The sequence below is a fragment of the Cololabis saira genome, chromosome 15, assembly GCF_033807715.1.
Source record: "Cololabis saira isolate AMF1-May2022 chromosome 15, fColSai1.1, whole genome shotgun sequence".
NCBI lineage: Eukaryota > Metazoa > Chordata > Actinopteri > Beloniformes > Belonidae > Cololabis > Cololabis saira.
Window position 1 is genome coordinate 17,087 of NC_084601.1, and position 15,882 is coordinate 32,968.

Consider the following 15,882-nt stretch of genomic DNA (forward strand, 5'->3'; position numbering starts at 1 on the left):
TTTAAGTTGTGCCATGATACAGGTGTGTACCGATTTTCGTGCATGTACGTCAAACCGTATTGTGGGGCTTGAGGCACAAAGTTTTCCGGGGGGCGCTGTTGAGCCATTTTGCCACGCCCATTAATACAAACCATGAAATATCAAATTTATCGCCAGGCCTGGCCTGCATGCCAAATTTGGTGCCTTTTGGGGAACTATCAAATATGGACCAATCAGATGAAGGGGGGGTGGGCTTGTTGGCGTCTAGCGTCGCCACGGTAACACTTTTGAAAGAGAAAAGTAATGCGTGTAGTCGCAGGATGGAGACGCACATTTGGATGTATAACACATCTGGGTTCACGATACGGTTCGGGCTGAATTAATTCTTGAAGGAATGGCATATATTGCTCCAAAATTACGCGATTAATTCAGAATGTTCAAAATGGCCGACTTCCTGTTCGGTTTCGGCCATGGCGCCAAGAGACTTTTCTTTTAGTTGCGACATGATACAGGTGTGTACCGATTTTCGTTCATGTACGTCAAAGCGTATTGTGGGGCTTGAGGCACAAAGTTTTTTCTGTCTGAACCAATCAGATGAAGGGTGGGCACGCTTTTTGGCGTCTAGCATCGCCACGGTAACGCTTTTGAAAGAGAAAAGTAATGCGTGGTGTCGGAAGATGGAGACGCACATTTTGATGTATAACACACTTGGGGGCACGTTACGGTTCGGGCTGAATTAACTGCCGAAGGAATGGCATAAATTTCGCCAACATGACACGATTAATTCAAAATGGCCGACATCCTGTTCGGTTTCGGGCATGACGCCAAGAGACTTTTCTTTAAGTTGTTTACTGATACAGGTGTGTACCGATTTTCGTGCATGTACGTCAAACCGTATCGTGGGGCTTGAGGCACAAAGTTTTCAAGGGGGCGCTGTTGAGCCATTTTACCACGCCCATTAATGCAAACCATTAAATATCAAATTTTTCGCCAGGCCTGACTTGGGTGCAAAATTTGGTGACCTTTTGGGCATGTTAAGGGGGGCAAAAAGGCCATCACTTTGTCAGAAGAAAAATAATAATAATAATAAAAATTCCTGCAAATACAATAGGGCCTTCGCACTGCAAGTGCTCGGGCCCTAATTAAAGCTGCAAGCAGCGATGAATGGGCCCTCGCACTCACGGCCACCGCCCCCCATAAGCATATCAGAAAAGACACCAGCCACGACTTCCTATGTCAAACCATTCAAAAGTTATAGCAGAAAAAAGGGACAACCAATCAGAAGAAGGGGCGGTGCTAATTCAGGCCAATGAAGGTCAAGGACTCCATACAGAATCTGATGAGACCACCCACGACTCTCTATGTCAAACCATTCCAAAGTTATAGCAGAAAATCGGGACAACCAATCAGAAGAAGGGGCGGGGCTAATTAAGGCCAACTAAGCTTAAAAACTCATTACAGAGTCCCATGACACCACCCACGACTTCCTATGTCAAACAATTAAAATGTTATAGCAGAAAAAAGGGACAACCAATGACAAGAAGGGGCGGGCCTAATTCAGGCCAATGAAGGTCAAGGACTCCATACAGAATCTGATGACACCACCCACGACTCTCTATGTTAAACCATTCCAAAGTTACAGCAGAAAATCGGGACAACCAATCAGAAGAAGGGGGCGGGGCTAATTAAGGCCAAGGAAGCTTAAGAACTCAGTACAAAGTCCCATGACACCACCCACGACTTCCTATGTCAAACCATTAAAATGTTATAGCAGAAAAAAGGGACAACCAATCAGAAGAAGGGGCGGGGCTAATTCTGGCCAATGAAGGTCAAGGACTCCATACAGAATCTGATGACCCCACCCACGACTCCCTATGTCAAACCATTCCAAAGTTATAGCAGAAAATCGAGACAACCAATCAGAAGAAGGGGCGGGGCTAATTAAGGCCAACGAAGCTTAAGGACTCATTACAGAAGTCCCATGACACCACCCACAACTTCCTATGTCAAACCATTCAAAAGTTATGGCAGATAAAAGTATTCTAGGGGGCGCTGTTGAGCCGTTAGGCTACGCTCATTAATGCAAACCATAAAATATCAAATTTATCACCAAGTCTGGCTTGCATGCAAAATTTGGTGACTTTTGGAGAACTATCAAATATGGACCAATCACATGAAGGGGGGGCGCGCCTTTTGGTGTCTAGCGTCGCCACGGTAACACTTTTGAAAGAGAAAAGTAATGCGTGGTGTCGCAGGATGTAGATGCACATTTTGATGTATAACACACCTGGGTGCACGTTACGGTTCGGGCTGAATTAACTGCCGAAGGAATGGCATAAATTTCGCCAAAATGACACAATTTATTCAAAATGGCCGACATCCTGTTTGGTTTCGGCCATGGCTCCAAGAGACTTTTCTTTAAGTTGTGCCATGATACAGGTGTGTAGCGATTTTCGTGCATGTACGTCAAACCGTATTGTGGGGCTTGAGGCACAATTTTTTCCGGGGGGCCCTGTTGAGCCATTTTGCCACGCCCATTAATGCAAACCATGAAATATCAAATTTATCGCCAGGCCTGGCTTGCATGCCAAATTTGGTGCCTTTTGGGGAACTATCAAATATGGACCAATCAGATGAAGGGGGGGTGCGCTTGTTGGCGTCTAGCGTCGCCACGTTAACACTTTTGAAAGAGAAAAGTAATGCGTGTAGTCGCAGGATGGAGACGCACATTTTGATGTATAACACATCTGGGTTCACGATACGGTTCGGGCTGAATTAACTCTCGAAGGAATGGCATATATTGCTCCAAAATTACGCAATTCATTCAGAATGTTCAAAATGGCCGACTTCCTGTTCGGTTTCGGCCATGGCGCCAAGAGACTTTTCTTTTAGTTGCGATATGATACAGGAGTGTACCAATTTTCGTTCATGTACGTCAAACCGTATTATGGGGCTTGAGGCGCAAAGTTTTTTCTGTCTGAACCAACCAGATGAAGGGTGGGCGCGCTTTTTGGCGTCTAGCGTCGCCACGGTAACGCTTTTGAAAGAGAAAAGTAATGCGTGTGGTCGCAGCAGGGAGACGCACATTTTGATGTATAACACACCTGGGTGCACGTTACGGTTCGGGTTGAATTAACTGCCGAAGGAATGGCATAAATTGCGCCAAAATTACACAATTAATTCAAAATGGCCGACTGCCTGTTCGGTTTCGGGCATGACGCCAAGAGACTTTTCTTTAAGTCGTCCCATGATACAGGTGTGTACCGATTTTCGTGCATGTACGTCAAACCGTATCGTGGGGCTTGAGGCACAAAGTTTTCAAGGGGGCGCTGTTGAGCCATTTTGCCACGCCCATTAATGCAAACCATTAAATATCACATTTTTCGCCAGGCCTGGCTTGGGTGCAAAATTTGGTGACTTTTTGGGCACGTTTAGGGGGGCAAAAAGGCCTTCCTTTTGTCAGAAGAAAAAGAAAAAGAAAAAAAAAATTCCTACAGATACAATAGGGCCTTCGCACTATAGGTGCTCGGGCCCTAATAATAATAATAATAAAAATTCCTGCAAATACAATAGGGCCTTCGCACTGCAAGTGCTCGGGCCCTAAAAATGTCATACGTTCTGGATTCATTACAAATCAACTGAAATATTGCAAGCCTTTCATTATTTTAATATTGCTGATCATGGCTTACAGCTTAAGAAAACTCAAATATCCTATCTAAAAAAATTAGAATATTCTGGGAATCGTAATCTTAAACTGTAAGCCACAATCAACAATATTAAAATAATAAAAGGCTTGCAATATTTCAGTGGATTTGTATTGAATCCAGAATGTATGACTTTTTTTTTTTTTTTTTTTTTTTTTTAAATTGCATTACAGAAAATAAAGAACTTTATCACAATATTCAAATTTTCTGAGACAGTCCTGTACTGCATGCTTTAGATCTTTCCCCGGTTTACCACCTGATTCTAATTAAGGGATCAGAACGTCAGTGGCCTCCACACGTCTGTTCATGACACAGCCACGTCTATCAGGGAAACATCTAAACCCAGCCCTCCAGCATCCGTTATGTGCAGCCTTGTCTATACTTCAGTTGTACAAACAAAGGTCAAAATTGTTGAAGCCAGTGTATTTACAGACTCATTTGTACTTGTGTTTGTTATTTACTACCAATTTTACTTCTGTGCGTTTGCCTCGCACTTACCTGTCTGAGTTTTGCTTTTTGTGTCTTTTTGCACCCAACTCTGAAATGAAAACAATTTTTTTTCATGAAAGTTATTTTGTTTTCTTTCACAGTTACATAATCTTGTCAGAAATCACCTGCTCAGAGTCATGAATTTAAATTCAAACAGGCAAATGCAGCTATGGTGGTCTGATCCTTCTCAATAAACACAGATGTGATGACAAACAATAAATACATTCTACTGTGGTGCCACCTGGTGGTGGCATCATGAAGCACAGGACAGCTTAACTATCTAACCCAGTGGCTCCCAACCAGAGTAAAAGATAAGTGAAGGATAATGAATTAATCATTTCGACAGCCGTTGGGCAGTAGAATTCAGTACTTCAGTTCATTTTGGTCAGAAGGCAGCAGTAGTGATATTTTGTAAGTGCGTCATACCGTTGTCTGTTACCGTAGCAAATGCATGATCTTCTCTCTCTGTCAGGTGATTGGCCATTGCATCTCCCTTTCGGGTGGAAAACGAACATGAGATACATTTTAACGCCTCTGACAACCTGAAACAGAAAAAACGAACTCAGCATGTTTTTCCATTTCCTCCATATAAGCACAAATTAAACTGATTGATATAAAAGTTCTATATAAAAGTTCGGCCACCTCATGTCTGACTTGAAGATGGTTAGGAACTGTGGGACTTTCCTACTGGTGCCATGGTTCCTGTTAAAACAAACATTTAAACAACACAGGAACAATATTTTAATTACAGAACCTTCTCGCAACAAAGAATTAACTATGATGGAGCTCTTTTAGTACGAACTGGACTCTGCAATGCTGTGCTGACATACTTGATCATGTGGTTGGCGTAAGCGGTGGAGCAACAGGTGACAAATCTGCAGAGTGAGCAGTGGACCAGTGATGGAAAGTGATACTTGAGATCTGGGATTGACTTCAAACACTCGACACAGCGTTTAGAGACTCTGAAACATGAAAAAAGACACATCTTAAATGATCCCGTTTAGCACAAGCCCCCTAAAAATGCCTTCTGAGACTCCTGTGAGGGAGTTTGCTTTATGGAGGAGGATGTTGCTCCCAATCCATCTTTTCTTGTTGACACCTTATTGATGACAAATATGTGTGAATATTGCAAATTAGGTTCTTATGATTCTAAAATGGAGCTTCCCTTCAGGTTCAGGTTATTCAGATGCAGAATAGATACCTGTCTGAGTTCAGCATGGACAGCAGCGGTCCCAAACTCTTCACCGGTTTCCTCTTGGGAGCCTCCTGTACAGGGGGCGGTGGGGGAACATCTACAACCTGAAAAAAAGGACAATAAGGGGAAGATGTCAATTTGTGGACTGACAGAAAAGAAAAAGCAGGGCAAATGAGAGCTGGCCAACAAGAAAAAAAAGGCTTTTATGCGTACATATTGCATGCTATATAGAATTATTAAATCAATACATTAAAAAAAGAAAAAAAAAAACCCTGAAGCAAAAAAAGAAAAAGAAAATGCATTTAAAATGCTTATGAATACAAACAAACGCAAAAGCTGAAGTCCCTAAGTCCTTAAGAGTGACAGGTAAGTCAGAGGGACACAGAACATTAGAGTGTTGCAAGCAACACTGAAATATTCCTCTGCTCATCAGGTGTTTGAGGTGTTGGCGGACAAACCGCAGGTATGCAACATGATCTAATCTGGTCGGCCAATAGCAGACAGCCATGTAGCTGGTTTAGCGTTAAGCAGGGATGCACGCTATCTGTCAGACAGGCCACATTGAGATTCTTACTTCACCTGCCTTACTGACAGGACAGCGGCTTGGCCATATGTCTGCCTAACTGGAAATTAGAACCAACAGCACAACACCTGAGCTAATATGTCAATCCACCACCAATGATTTCTACAAAAAAAATGTTCATCAAGGATTCGTCAAGGAAGAGAAGTTTTAAACACAACCAGTCTTATATCTCACCTGTAAGACCATTACCATGGAAAGGTTGTGCAAAAATAATATGAAAAAGAGGCGCAGAAGCACTAACACCAAAACAACAGCAGAGCACCAATGTTCCTATTCAGCAAATAAACCGTAAAACAACATTTCTACAGGAGCAGGTGCACCATTTGTGCAATCAGTGGATTTTGGTCCCAACCACTTCACTATGTTCATGCAGCCTTAAATTTAGCTCCTGTAGGCCAATCCAAGTACATCTCCTACTATAAGGATGTGTTTCACCCTGTAAAGGCTCCTGAAAGCCACTTTTGCAGGGACATTCCCGGTAATGGAAATGCATCAATTATCCAGACCCTAAAAAACGACTCGGAACTCCCGCTAGTGGAAACGCACTAATGGCACTTTTACACTAGTACCTACTCAGCCCGACTCGACACGCCTCGACTTGCCCTCGTTTATTTTCGATACCCAGACGAGAAGTAGGAGGAAGCTGCTGTGACGTATTTGACTGTGTGATCTAAACGGAGAAGACAACAACACTAAAGATGTAGAACCTGGAGGAGATGATAGATGTGCTGCTGGGTCTGTGGCTTGTGTTCCATATCAAGTTAAAAAATGAGAGTGAGAGAAGATTCAAGCGGCAACGCTTTTTTTTTGTTAGTTTGTTTCTGTGCTGCTGAAAAGTCAGCTGGAGCCGTGAGCAGCTATGAAGAGACAGAGCTCCTGGTAGATCTGGTCGTTCCTTATGGCCCGTCTACATCCCTTTTTAATTCTCTCCTCAGCACCAGGTTTATGAACATCTGCACCTCAGAGTTGGATCATGAAACAGACTTCTGCTGCCGTTGCTGCTGGAATAAAATGAAGAAGCCACGAGTCGCTCTATCGCTGATTTCCGCCTCTTGACTCAGACGTCTGACTCCAACCCCCCGACCAATCGGTGGCCTGTAGTGTGATGACGTCAGATACAGCCGACTCAGCAGCTTAGAACCTCGGCAGAATAGTTACAGAAAAGTATCTACTCGGCACACCTCCACCCGCCTCCACCCATAGTGGAGAAGCGCAAAACCGAGAAGAGGCGGGCTGAGTAGGTACTGGTGTAAAAGCACCATAATTGTTTTCAAAGAAAAGTAATCCATCTTGAGCTCTTTGTTATTGCAGGTCCTCCAGTGGAAGTCCTACATTTTTTGGCAGAAAAATGTATATGGCTGGATTTCTGGATTTGTTTTTGCTGAAAACGCAAGTTAGCTCTCAAAAGTCTGTTTATCGTAGCTTGGTCTGGACCTCTGCATTCTTGACCAGTGTGGAATCAATGTTACCTCATGGAAAACAGCCGAAATTCAACCTACCGCAAGACACTAAATCTGTAAACATTAAACTTATCAGAAAACACTTAAGACAACATCTTCTTGGTGCAAGACTAATGTAGACGTACCCTAAGCAAGACAAATACAGTATGGCATTCTGATGTCCAATTTTAATACTTGAAGATATTTACTTTAAAGTTACTTTAATATTTATGTGCTCACCTTGCTTGGGACATATGGGCTCCTCAATCCATCTTCACTTTTTTGTCCTACAATGACCGAATATGTCCTGACAGTCACCTGCAGTTACGATACAACATTCAGAACAGTCAAAGATCTTTTGTCCAGCTCAAATAATCACTAGAGTTTAAACGATGGACGGTTTTCTGGCTATTGCTGAATATGAGAAATGCCGGGCTATTTTTCTTTTTTCTGCATACGATGAGATACAATAGGTTTAAAAATGACAATGCACCAATTTCCTAAATTTTGATCCCTCCCAAGACTGTACAGCATGAATGGAATTACTTTTAACGATTACCCAATAATAATGATAATATTTAACATAAAATGTTTATTTTCATGCCAGCTTATCAACACAGGTCACACTTTTGTGTGCGGTTACCGTGTTTCTTTAACTTTACTCACCAAGTCCTATTCAAATTGTTCACTTTTAAGTTAAATTTTTGTGCAATTAAGAGACTCATTTTTTGCAGCAAGATCAGAATGTGAGTGAAGTAATGAGGACACAATTCAGGCATACACACGGCAGAGAGGACAGGAGTACCTTGGTTCCAGGTTTGAGTCCGCAGAGCTGCGGAGGTTTTACGTGAGTTTTGTGATGTAGCGTCCTGTGTTCAATACGTTCATTAAGGTAAAGGAAGAAAAGGCGACACTTATCACAGGCAAGCATATTTTTCCTCTAGAGACAAAGAAAAGACAACAAAACAGACACACTGAGGATTTGTTTTCCATTTACAGAGTGATACATCACTTAATGGTGTTCATGCTGTTAATCTGCTTAAATGCATGTATCTACAATGTGCAACAGGTACAGAAAAATGTGCACAGCATGTACACCTGCTGCAGTGCTTACCTGGTGACGGCCAACGTGCTGCTGGTAGCAGACGCTACTGCGCAGCACTCTGAGACAGTACTGGCACAGCAGGTGCTTGGAATCTGCGTGAGCCCTCTTAAAGTGAGACCAGACATCGGAGTAGAAGGATGAACGAAAGCCACACACCTGCAAACGGAGAACGGAGCTCAGTCACATCATGTTAAGACCTTCATAGAGAGGATGACGTATTTCTTACACCCAGTCAGACCTGGCAGATGTAGGGCATCTCTCCTGGCCTGTGAGTGGTCTTCATGTGGCAGAGAAAGCTTGGTTCATTGTCAAAAGCCAGCTCGCAGATTTTACATGTCGCTAGAACAAGAAAAAGAATAATTCAATACAGCTGAGAGACACGAATGATTGTCATTTCAACCTGCTACAAAGACAGTGAATAAAGGTCTGAAGCTTTGAGCAGTGTCTTCTTTACAATGAGATTTATAAACAACAGAACCAAGGTTTAATCAAAATAACTGCACAATATTGACTAACTAAAGTAGACCAGTTTATTTTTGCTTCGTTTGTGCATGTTAGTGGGAGGAAAATATTACTAATGAACATATTTAACACCAACACTTGCAACATGAGTGCTTAATGCCTTGTTTTCCCTTATGCGAGTATGATGCATTTATTTCAAATATAAAATCATTTTTACCTGTCTGCTACTACTACTACTACTACTAACAACATTTAGCAGACGCTTTTAACCAAAGTGACTTACATCTGAGAGAACAAACGCACCATTTCGACTTAATTAGGGTTAAGGTCTTGCTCAGGGGCCCAAGTTGGTTCATCTTGGTTGCCATTATGGGGCTTGAACCTGGTCCCCCAGACCCAAGACCTAACCCACCTCTGCAGCCACTAGACTACCACTCCCCAATGTCTGCAGTGTCAAACTCTAATCAATGTTTGCATTTCCATCAGAAACACAAGCATTGATTAGAAATCTTGAGTCAGAGGGGAAGTCAAAAAGTAGATTGTAACAGATAATCCAGAACAGGGGTGGCCAACCCTGGTCCTCGAGAGCCACACTCCTGCAGGTTTTAGATGTTTCCCTGCTTCAGCACACCTGATTCTAATTAATGGTCCTAATTAGCTTGTCATCAAGGTCTGCACAACTCTGTTGATGACACAGGTACTTGTATCATGGTGTGTTGAAGCAGGGAAACATCTAAAACATGCAGGAGTGTGGCTCTCGAGGACCAGGGTTGGCCACCCCTGATCATATCTCTACATTGATACATTTTGCAGCATTAGGTCAGAAATTACCCCAGATAATTTAACCCTTTTACCAACTACAGCAGGGGTGGCCAACCGGTGTCATGCGGCTCTTGCGACTTTATTTGATAGATGCAGTGAAAGACAGACTCGTAGGAAGTGGCGGCAAAATATGCATCAATACATCATACATCAGAAATACATATTATCCGGTTAAAAAAAGCCCCACTGTGGCAAAAAATAGTCCCATCTCTCCAGATGTAGCTCCGCATGTCGCCTTTTGCTCGTCTTGTTTTTTTCAGAGACAGGAACTCGCCAATCCATTCATCCATCGTTAGCCCTCCCAGGAGATCAAAGTTTACCGTAAACATGCCAAATTAATTGTTAACGAAATTAAAAAAATAACACCAGCTACTTTTTGCTACCACCTGTAACCGTCAAAAAATATGTAACAGTTGGTTGTTGTCATGGATACATTGTTGCTTCCCTGACACAGAATGATCTGCTGTGATGAGGCTTTAGAATAGAAGCCGTGGTATATAAGATAAGATTGTCCTTTATTTCTCCCTCAATGGAGAAATTCACTTTGTGCAGCAGCAGTACACTCAACACACACATGCAGGGAAAGGGTAAAAAAAAAAAAAAAAATATATATATATATATATATATATATATATATATATATATATATAATTACGAAACATAAACAGTGTACTGTATACATTGAAATGAAAAATATGCTCATTATACCACAGTTAACAACCAATCAGATTGTAGGATTTCACCTTTCTGTTTTATACTGGTATTTTTATGTCTCAGAGAGAGCAGGGAGTGAGGGATGGGGCAGTTGTTGTGGACGATGTGGCTTTGCAGTAACATAGTAACCAATTGTGGCTCTTAGCCTCTGACTGGTTGGCCACCCCTGAACTAGAGGTTTATGAGCTGGCAAAGAAAAGGTATTATGACACAAACATACTGTTTTTATTTGGGAAAACATGTGAGGATTAGCGCCTTCAGAAAAACATGAGAGGACACGCTGAAGGAATTACCTGCAGCAGGAACATGTTATTTTTGCTGAATTAATGAAAGTTGCTTGTGCAGCCGAACAAATCAACTTCTAAAATACTCCAAGAGTGAAACATAGTTGCCTCACAATGGAAAAATCTGTCACAGCAAGAACACACAATTACATAAAGTGCAAACAAAGGGGTTCATAACTCCATTCTTCAATAAGTGTTTTAAGTTTTGTGTGCAGTTTTACTTCACCCACTGTTTCAGACAAGTTCAGCATTGGAGACTGTAGCAGTGTGAGTGCCACGGGGCCCGACCGACAGGATGGAGAGGACACGGAGTTTAGTGCAGACTGATGAAGCATTGTTACAGTTTGGCCCCCCTGCAGGGACACAACGACGCCTTGCAGATTGCTCAAGCCTCATATACCCCTTAAGACATAGACATGCAGGTTCCAGTTCCTGAAGACCCCTGCCGAGACATTGTCACGCAAGGTCCAGCGTCTTGCATCCCTGCCGAGACTTCCAGCCCCCACGGAGACAAAGACCATATACGGACTTCCTGATCCCTCAGGGGTGGTCCCAAAGCTAAAGGATTCACACATCTGACTGGCTCTCACTGGGCTGGTTTATTCCTGTAACTTTTGTATAAAAACCCTTTGACCGAACCCATCTGCGTCGACACACCAACTACAGACTCGATCTGTGCTGGTCATGTCCACCGCCGGCTTACTGATTAAAAACTCTCTATACCACGAGCGGACTTCTGAACTGGTTTTTGATAAATTCCTCAACAAGACCCTTTTATTTCACCCAAATCACCGCCAACACGTGCACAAGCACCTCAGCATACCAGGGACCCCTTGCTGCTGTCCAGCTCTGCCTTATAAGGCAGGCAGGGTGGAGAGCGGCAGCCACTCAGGCGGATGGGACACAGGTGCGTGTGTCCCATCAACCTCTCCACCCTGCCACAGAGACCAAGTACGTAGTTGTTCAACTTTGTATGAAACGTTATCGTAAAAATACTCATTTGTACATACCTGGAGTTACCCCCTGGCTGTGAACGGCCTCTATGTGGCAATCCCGTCTGTACGGCGATTGGAAGTGGCGAAAACAGTGGGGACAGGGGCACACAGAGACGCTCTCTTCATGTCTTTCAGCCACTGTGCGCATGTGCTCCTGTATGTGCTCCATCAACCTGCCACACACACAGCAAACATTATTGGTGCGTCCCAATTCTCCCCCTCGCCCTCGTTTTGATCCCTCCCCCTAAATTTTGCATGTTCCCGTGAGGGTAGTGGTGTCCCAATTCCTCTTTTCACCTAGGGGGAGTGGGCATAACGAGGGCTAGGGGCTGAGAATAGCCCCTTCACATCGAGGGATGTGACATGCTGACTTCGCGAGTGAGGGGGTATAAACATTTCCCAGAATGCTTTTCGTCGTCATTTGCGGACTGAATCCAAAAAAAAAACATGGCGGACATTTTTTTATTTTTTAAGTGAATAAAATCAATATTTTGAGTTAGTTTCTGCATAAAAATGCGTTTTGATTACATTTCTAGCGAGAAATATATATTTTACTTTCATAATATTCACTCAGTGAATGTACATAATCACTTTTTTCCGTTGTTCGCGAAGATCGCCTTGGAGTAAAAGGCTGTTAGGTTACGCCGTAGGCTACGTAGGTTACGCCGTAGGCTACGTAGGTTACGCCGTAGGCTACGTAACCTACGCCGTAGGCTACGTAGGTTACTCGACGCAGAGCCTACGGCGTATATTACGCAACGACGCGCGCCATACGCCGTACCCCACGCCATACCCTACGCCGTACCCTACGCCGTAGGCTCTGCGTCGATTTAACGCGGAACCATAATCAGCTCCGGAGCCGGCAGTCAGGCAGAAATCCCGAAATCTTCGGAGCAAATTTCTTAACAGGCATTATTTGGATAAACTGAGCCCAGGTTGGGGATCTTAACGGTTACTTTTACGCCTGAAAAAATATTAAAACTTAATAAAGTGCCATATTAACAGCGCTACAGCTGAAATTAAAACAGCTTTGGCTCTCAGGGTAGGGATGAAAACGAGGGGGAGTGGGGAGAATTGGGACAGGCACCTGGGCCAAGTGCCCTAGATTTCAAGTGCCCTAAAATCTCCCCCTTCTTTTTCAGGGGGTAGGGAAGAAAAGAAGGGGGAGTGAAGAAAAGAAGGGCGAGTGGAGAAAAGAAGGGGGAGAATGGAGATTGGGCCTTTGACTCCATACCAAAACTTTACCATTGTTTTCAGTCAAACAGCAGTATGTTCAATCCTGATACCCTTCTGGAATGTCATTGTTTTCAGTAGCTTGTCCTTGGTAACATCAACCAGTAGGACACGCTGGAGATCAAATTGTCATCCTGCTGATTGGGAGCCAACCACTATTACCACTTGCTCACAAACTACACAGCAATGGTTTATTTGAAACTTCAGAACAGAGTCTGATGTTGATGTTGATCAGTAAAACGTGTCTTCTCTTTAGTGACGTGTTCACTGTTACTCACACATCACCAAACTAATGTCTGCTGGACCTCGATGCCGCTTTTGATAATAGAGATAACAGCATTTTACTGCACAGGTTAGAGCATGTTGTTGGGATTAAAGGGACAGCAGTAGGCTAGTTTAAATAATATCTATCGGACAGATTCCAGCTCGTTCATGTATGATCTCTGATGTTTGGCACAGAGAAGATGGTGACATTTCTGGATCATGTTCACACATGGCTTCTTTATGCATGATAATATGTGCTGCATTTGTGGATTGCACAGCCAACTGTGTTTACATACATCTTTAGAATTGTGTTCCTGAGCCCAAACAGTGAAATCCAGCAATTAACTTTTCACAACACAATCATTTCCACATTACTGTAGTAACACATTGACTTTGGTTCATCTGGTCAATGTCTGTTGCTCCCCTTCCCATTAAAAACCTCTGATGGACAGCAAGCGAAGATCAGAAATAATCTCTATGGCTGTAGGTTACGATTGCATAATGCAAGAGTTTTGTTAAAAAGAGAAAAATACTATGTGAAAGAGATTTATCTCAGTCTGCTTTTGTCATCAGTAGGAAAACTGTTGGTACAGGTGTATGCATGTGCGTGTTGTAATCCAAATATAAGCCTTACTTGATGTTGTTGTCAAGTGTCTCTTTGCAAAAGATACAGCGGTAAACTCCAGCAGGCCTCTCACTTTTCATAGTGCTGCTTCCAGGAGCACTTCCATAATAAAAGTCCTCCACCAGTATGACCAGTTTACCCTCAGGGAGGGCAGATTCTGCTAGAGCTTGGTAGTTCTTCTGGGGGCTCAACACGGGGGGGCTAGGGAAGTCATCTGACAAATAGTCATAGTCATCAGAAGATCTGTGACTCCTCTGATGAGGAGAGACAACATTAGGCTAAAAGGACACAAACAAAAACACAGAACCGTTGGTCATAAAACCAAAAAACAATCCATCAACAGTGTTCTAATAATAGCAGGATGTTGGTTTTAATATGAGAAATCTAAACTCGGAGATCTCCAGTTTCATTTTCTCTGATGTCCATCAATGTTAATCTCCAGAAATTAACTTCTGAGCTGATCCAGATCAGATACCAAGGTACATGCTGGAATGTACCCTCTCTGGATCAGTAGTGCCAACTCACAGTTAACAGTGCTGGTTGAATCCTGGGCGATTTTGTAGGGGTTTGGGGGATTTTGTCTCTGCTCCTTCGAAGATGTTTAATGTTCTTCCTCCTCAGGTTCTTCAGCCTAATATTAATGACAGGGCAGCATAACTGTAGGAGGAGGAATATTGTTTAGTTGGAGAATTTGCACTGTGCTATGTTCACAAGGTACAGTTATGATGGGCATATCTCAAAGTACTTACACACATAAATCCTCTCAGCTCTGGTACAAGTTTGTACTGAGATGCACACACAGGACAGCTGGAGGGAGAGATGGATCCAAGCTCACCTGACAGGACAGACACATGATAACAGGACACCTCAGTCTTAACCTGAATCTGGATCACAAAGTCACAACAGAAAGCTACTAGTAGGCCTCTTGTTCCCCTCAGTTGATTCCAAAGTATGATAACGCTGCAGCAATTGTTTTTAAAGTAGATAATTGCAACAACATGTGTACAAAGTATTGTGGTGCATGGCAACTTAATCTATATATACAGTGCATCCAGAAAGTATTCACAGCGCTTCACTTTTACCACATTTTGTTATGTTACAGCCTTATTCCAAAATTGATTAAATTCATTTTTCTCCTCAAAATTCTACACACAACACCCCATATTGACAATGTGAAAAAAGTTTTTTCGAAAGTTTTGCAAATTTATTAAAAATAAAAAACTAAGAAATCACATGCACATAAGTATTCACAGCCTTTGCCATAAAGCTCAAAATTGAGCTAAGGTGTTTCCACTGATCAGCCTTGAGATGTTTCTACAGCTTCATTGGAGTCCACCTTTGGTAAATTCAGTTGATTGGACATGATTTGGAAAGGCACACACCTGTCTATATAATATATATATACAGTGGGGAGAACAAGTATTTGATACACTGCCGATTTTGCAGGTTTTCCCACTTGAAAAGCATGTAGAAGTCTGTAATTTTTATCATAGGTACTCTTCAACTTTGAGTGATGGAATCTAAAAAAAAAATCCAGAAAATCACATTGTATGATTTTTAAGTAATTAATTTGCATTTTATTGCATGACATAAGTATTTGATCACCTGTCAACCAGTAAGGCCTCTGGCTCTCACAGACCTGTTAGTTCTTCTTTAAGAAGCCCTCCTGTTCTCCACTCATTACCTGTATTAACTGCACCTGTTTGAACTCGTTACCTGTATAAAAGACACCTGTCCACACACTCAATCAAACAAACTCCAACCTCTCCACAATGGCCAAGACCAGAGAGCTGTGTAAGGACATCAGGGATAAAATTGTAGACCTGCACAAGGCTGGGATGGGCTACAGGACAATAGGCAAGCAGCTTGGTGAGAATGCAACAACTGTTTGCGCAATTATTAGAAAATGGAAGAAGTTCAAAATGACGGTCAATCTCCCTCAGTCTGGGGCTCCATGCAAAATCTCACCTCGTGGGGCATCAATGATCA

General features: G+C 42.7%; 1 protein-coding gene across 1 annotated transcript in view; it reads right to left on the reverse strand.

The window, feature by feature from the left end:
- Window positions 1-15,882, reverse strand: part of pogza (pogo transposable element derived with ZNF domain a) — a 42,916-nt gene that overhangs the window by 14,615 nt on the left and 12,419 nt on the right. The window contains exons 7-19 of the mRNA XM_061741955.1: window positions 14,643-14,728; window positions 14,419-14,550; window positions 13,903-14,171; window positions 11,787-11,944; window positions 8,733-8,833; window positions 8,504-8,650; window positions 8,195-8,329; window positions 7,630-7,707; window positions 5,374-5,471; window positions 5,003-5,134; window positions 4,815-4,874; window positions 4,599-4,714; window positions 4,182-4,221 (exon numbers count right to left, since the gene is read on the reverse strand). Of these exons, the coding sequence (XP_061597939.1) occupies window positions 4,182-4,221; window positions 4,599-4,714; window positions 4,815-4,874; window positions 5,003-5,134; window positions 5,374-5,471; window positions 7,630-7,707; window positions 8,195-8,329; window positions 8,504-8,650; window positions 8,733-8,833; window positions 11,787-11,944; window positions 13,903-14,171; window positions 14,419-14,550; window positions 14,643-14,728 (1,552 nt within the window). The remainder of the gene's footprint in view (window positions 1-4,181; window positions 4,222-4,598; window positions 4,715-4,814; window positions 4,875-5,002; window positions 5,135-5,373; window positions 5,472-7,629; window positions 7,708-8,194; window positions 8,330-8,503; window positions 8,651-8,732; window positions 8,834-11,786; window positions 11,945-13,902; window positions 14,172-14,418; window positions 14,551-14,642; window positions 14,729-15,882) is intronic.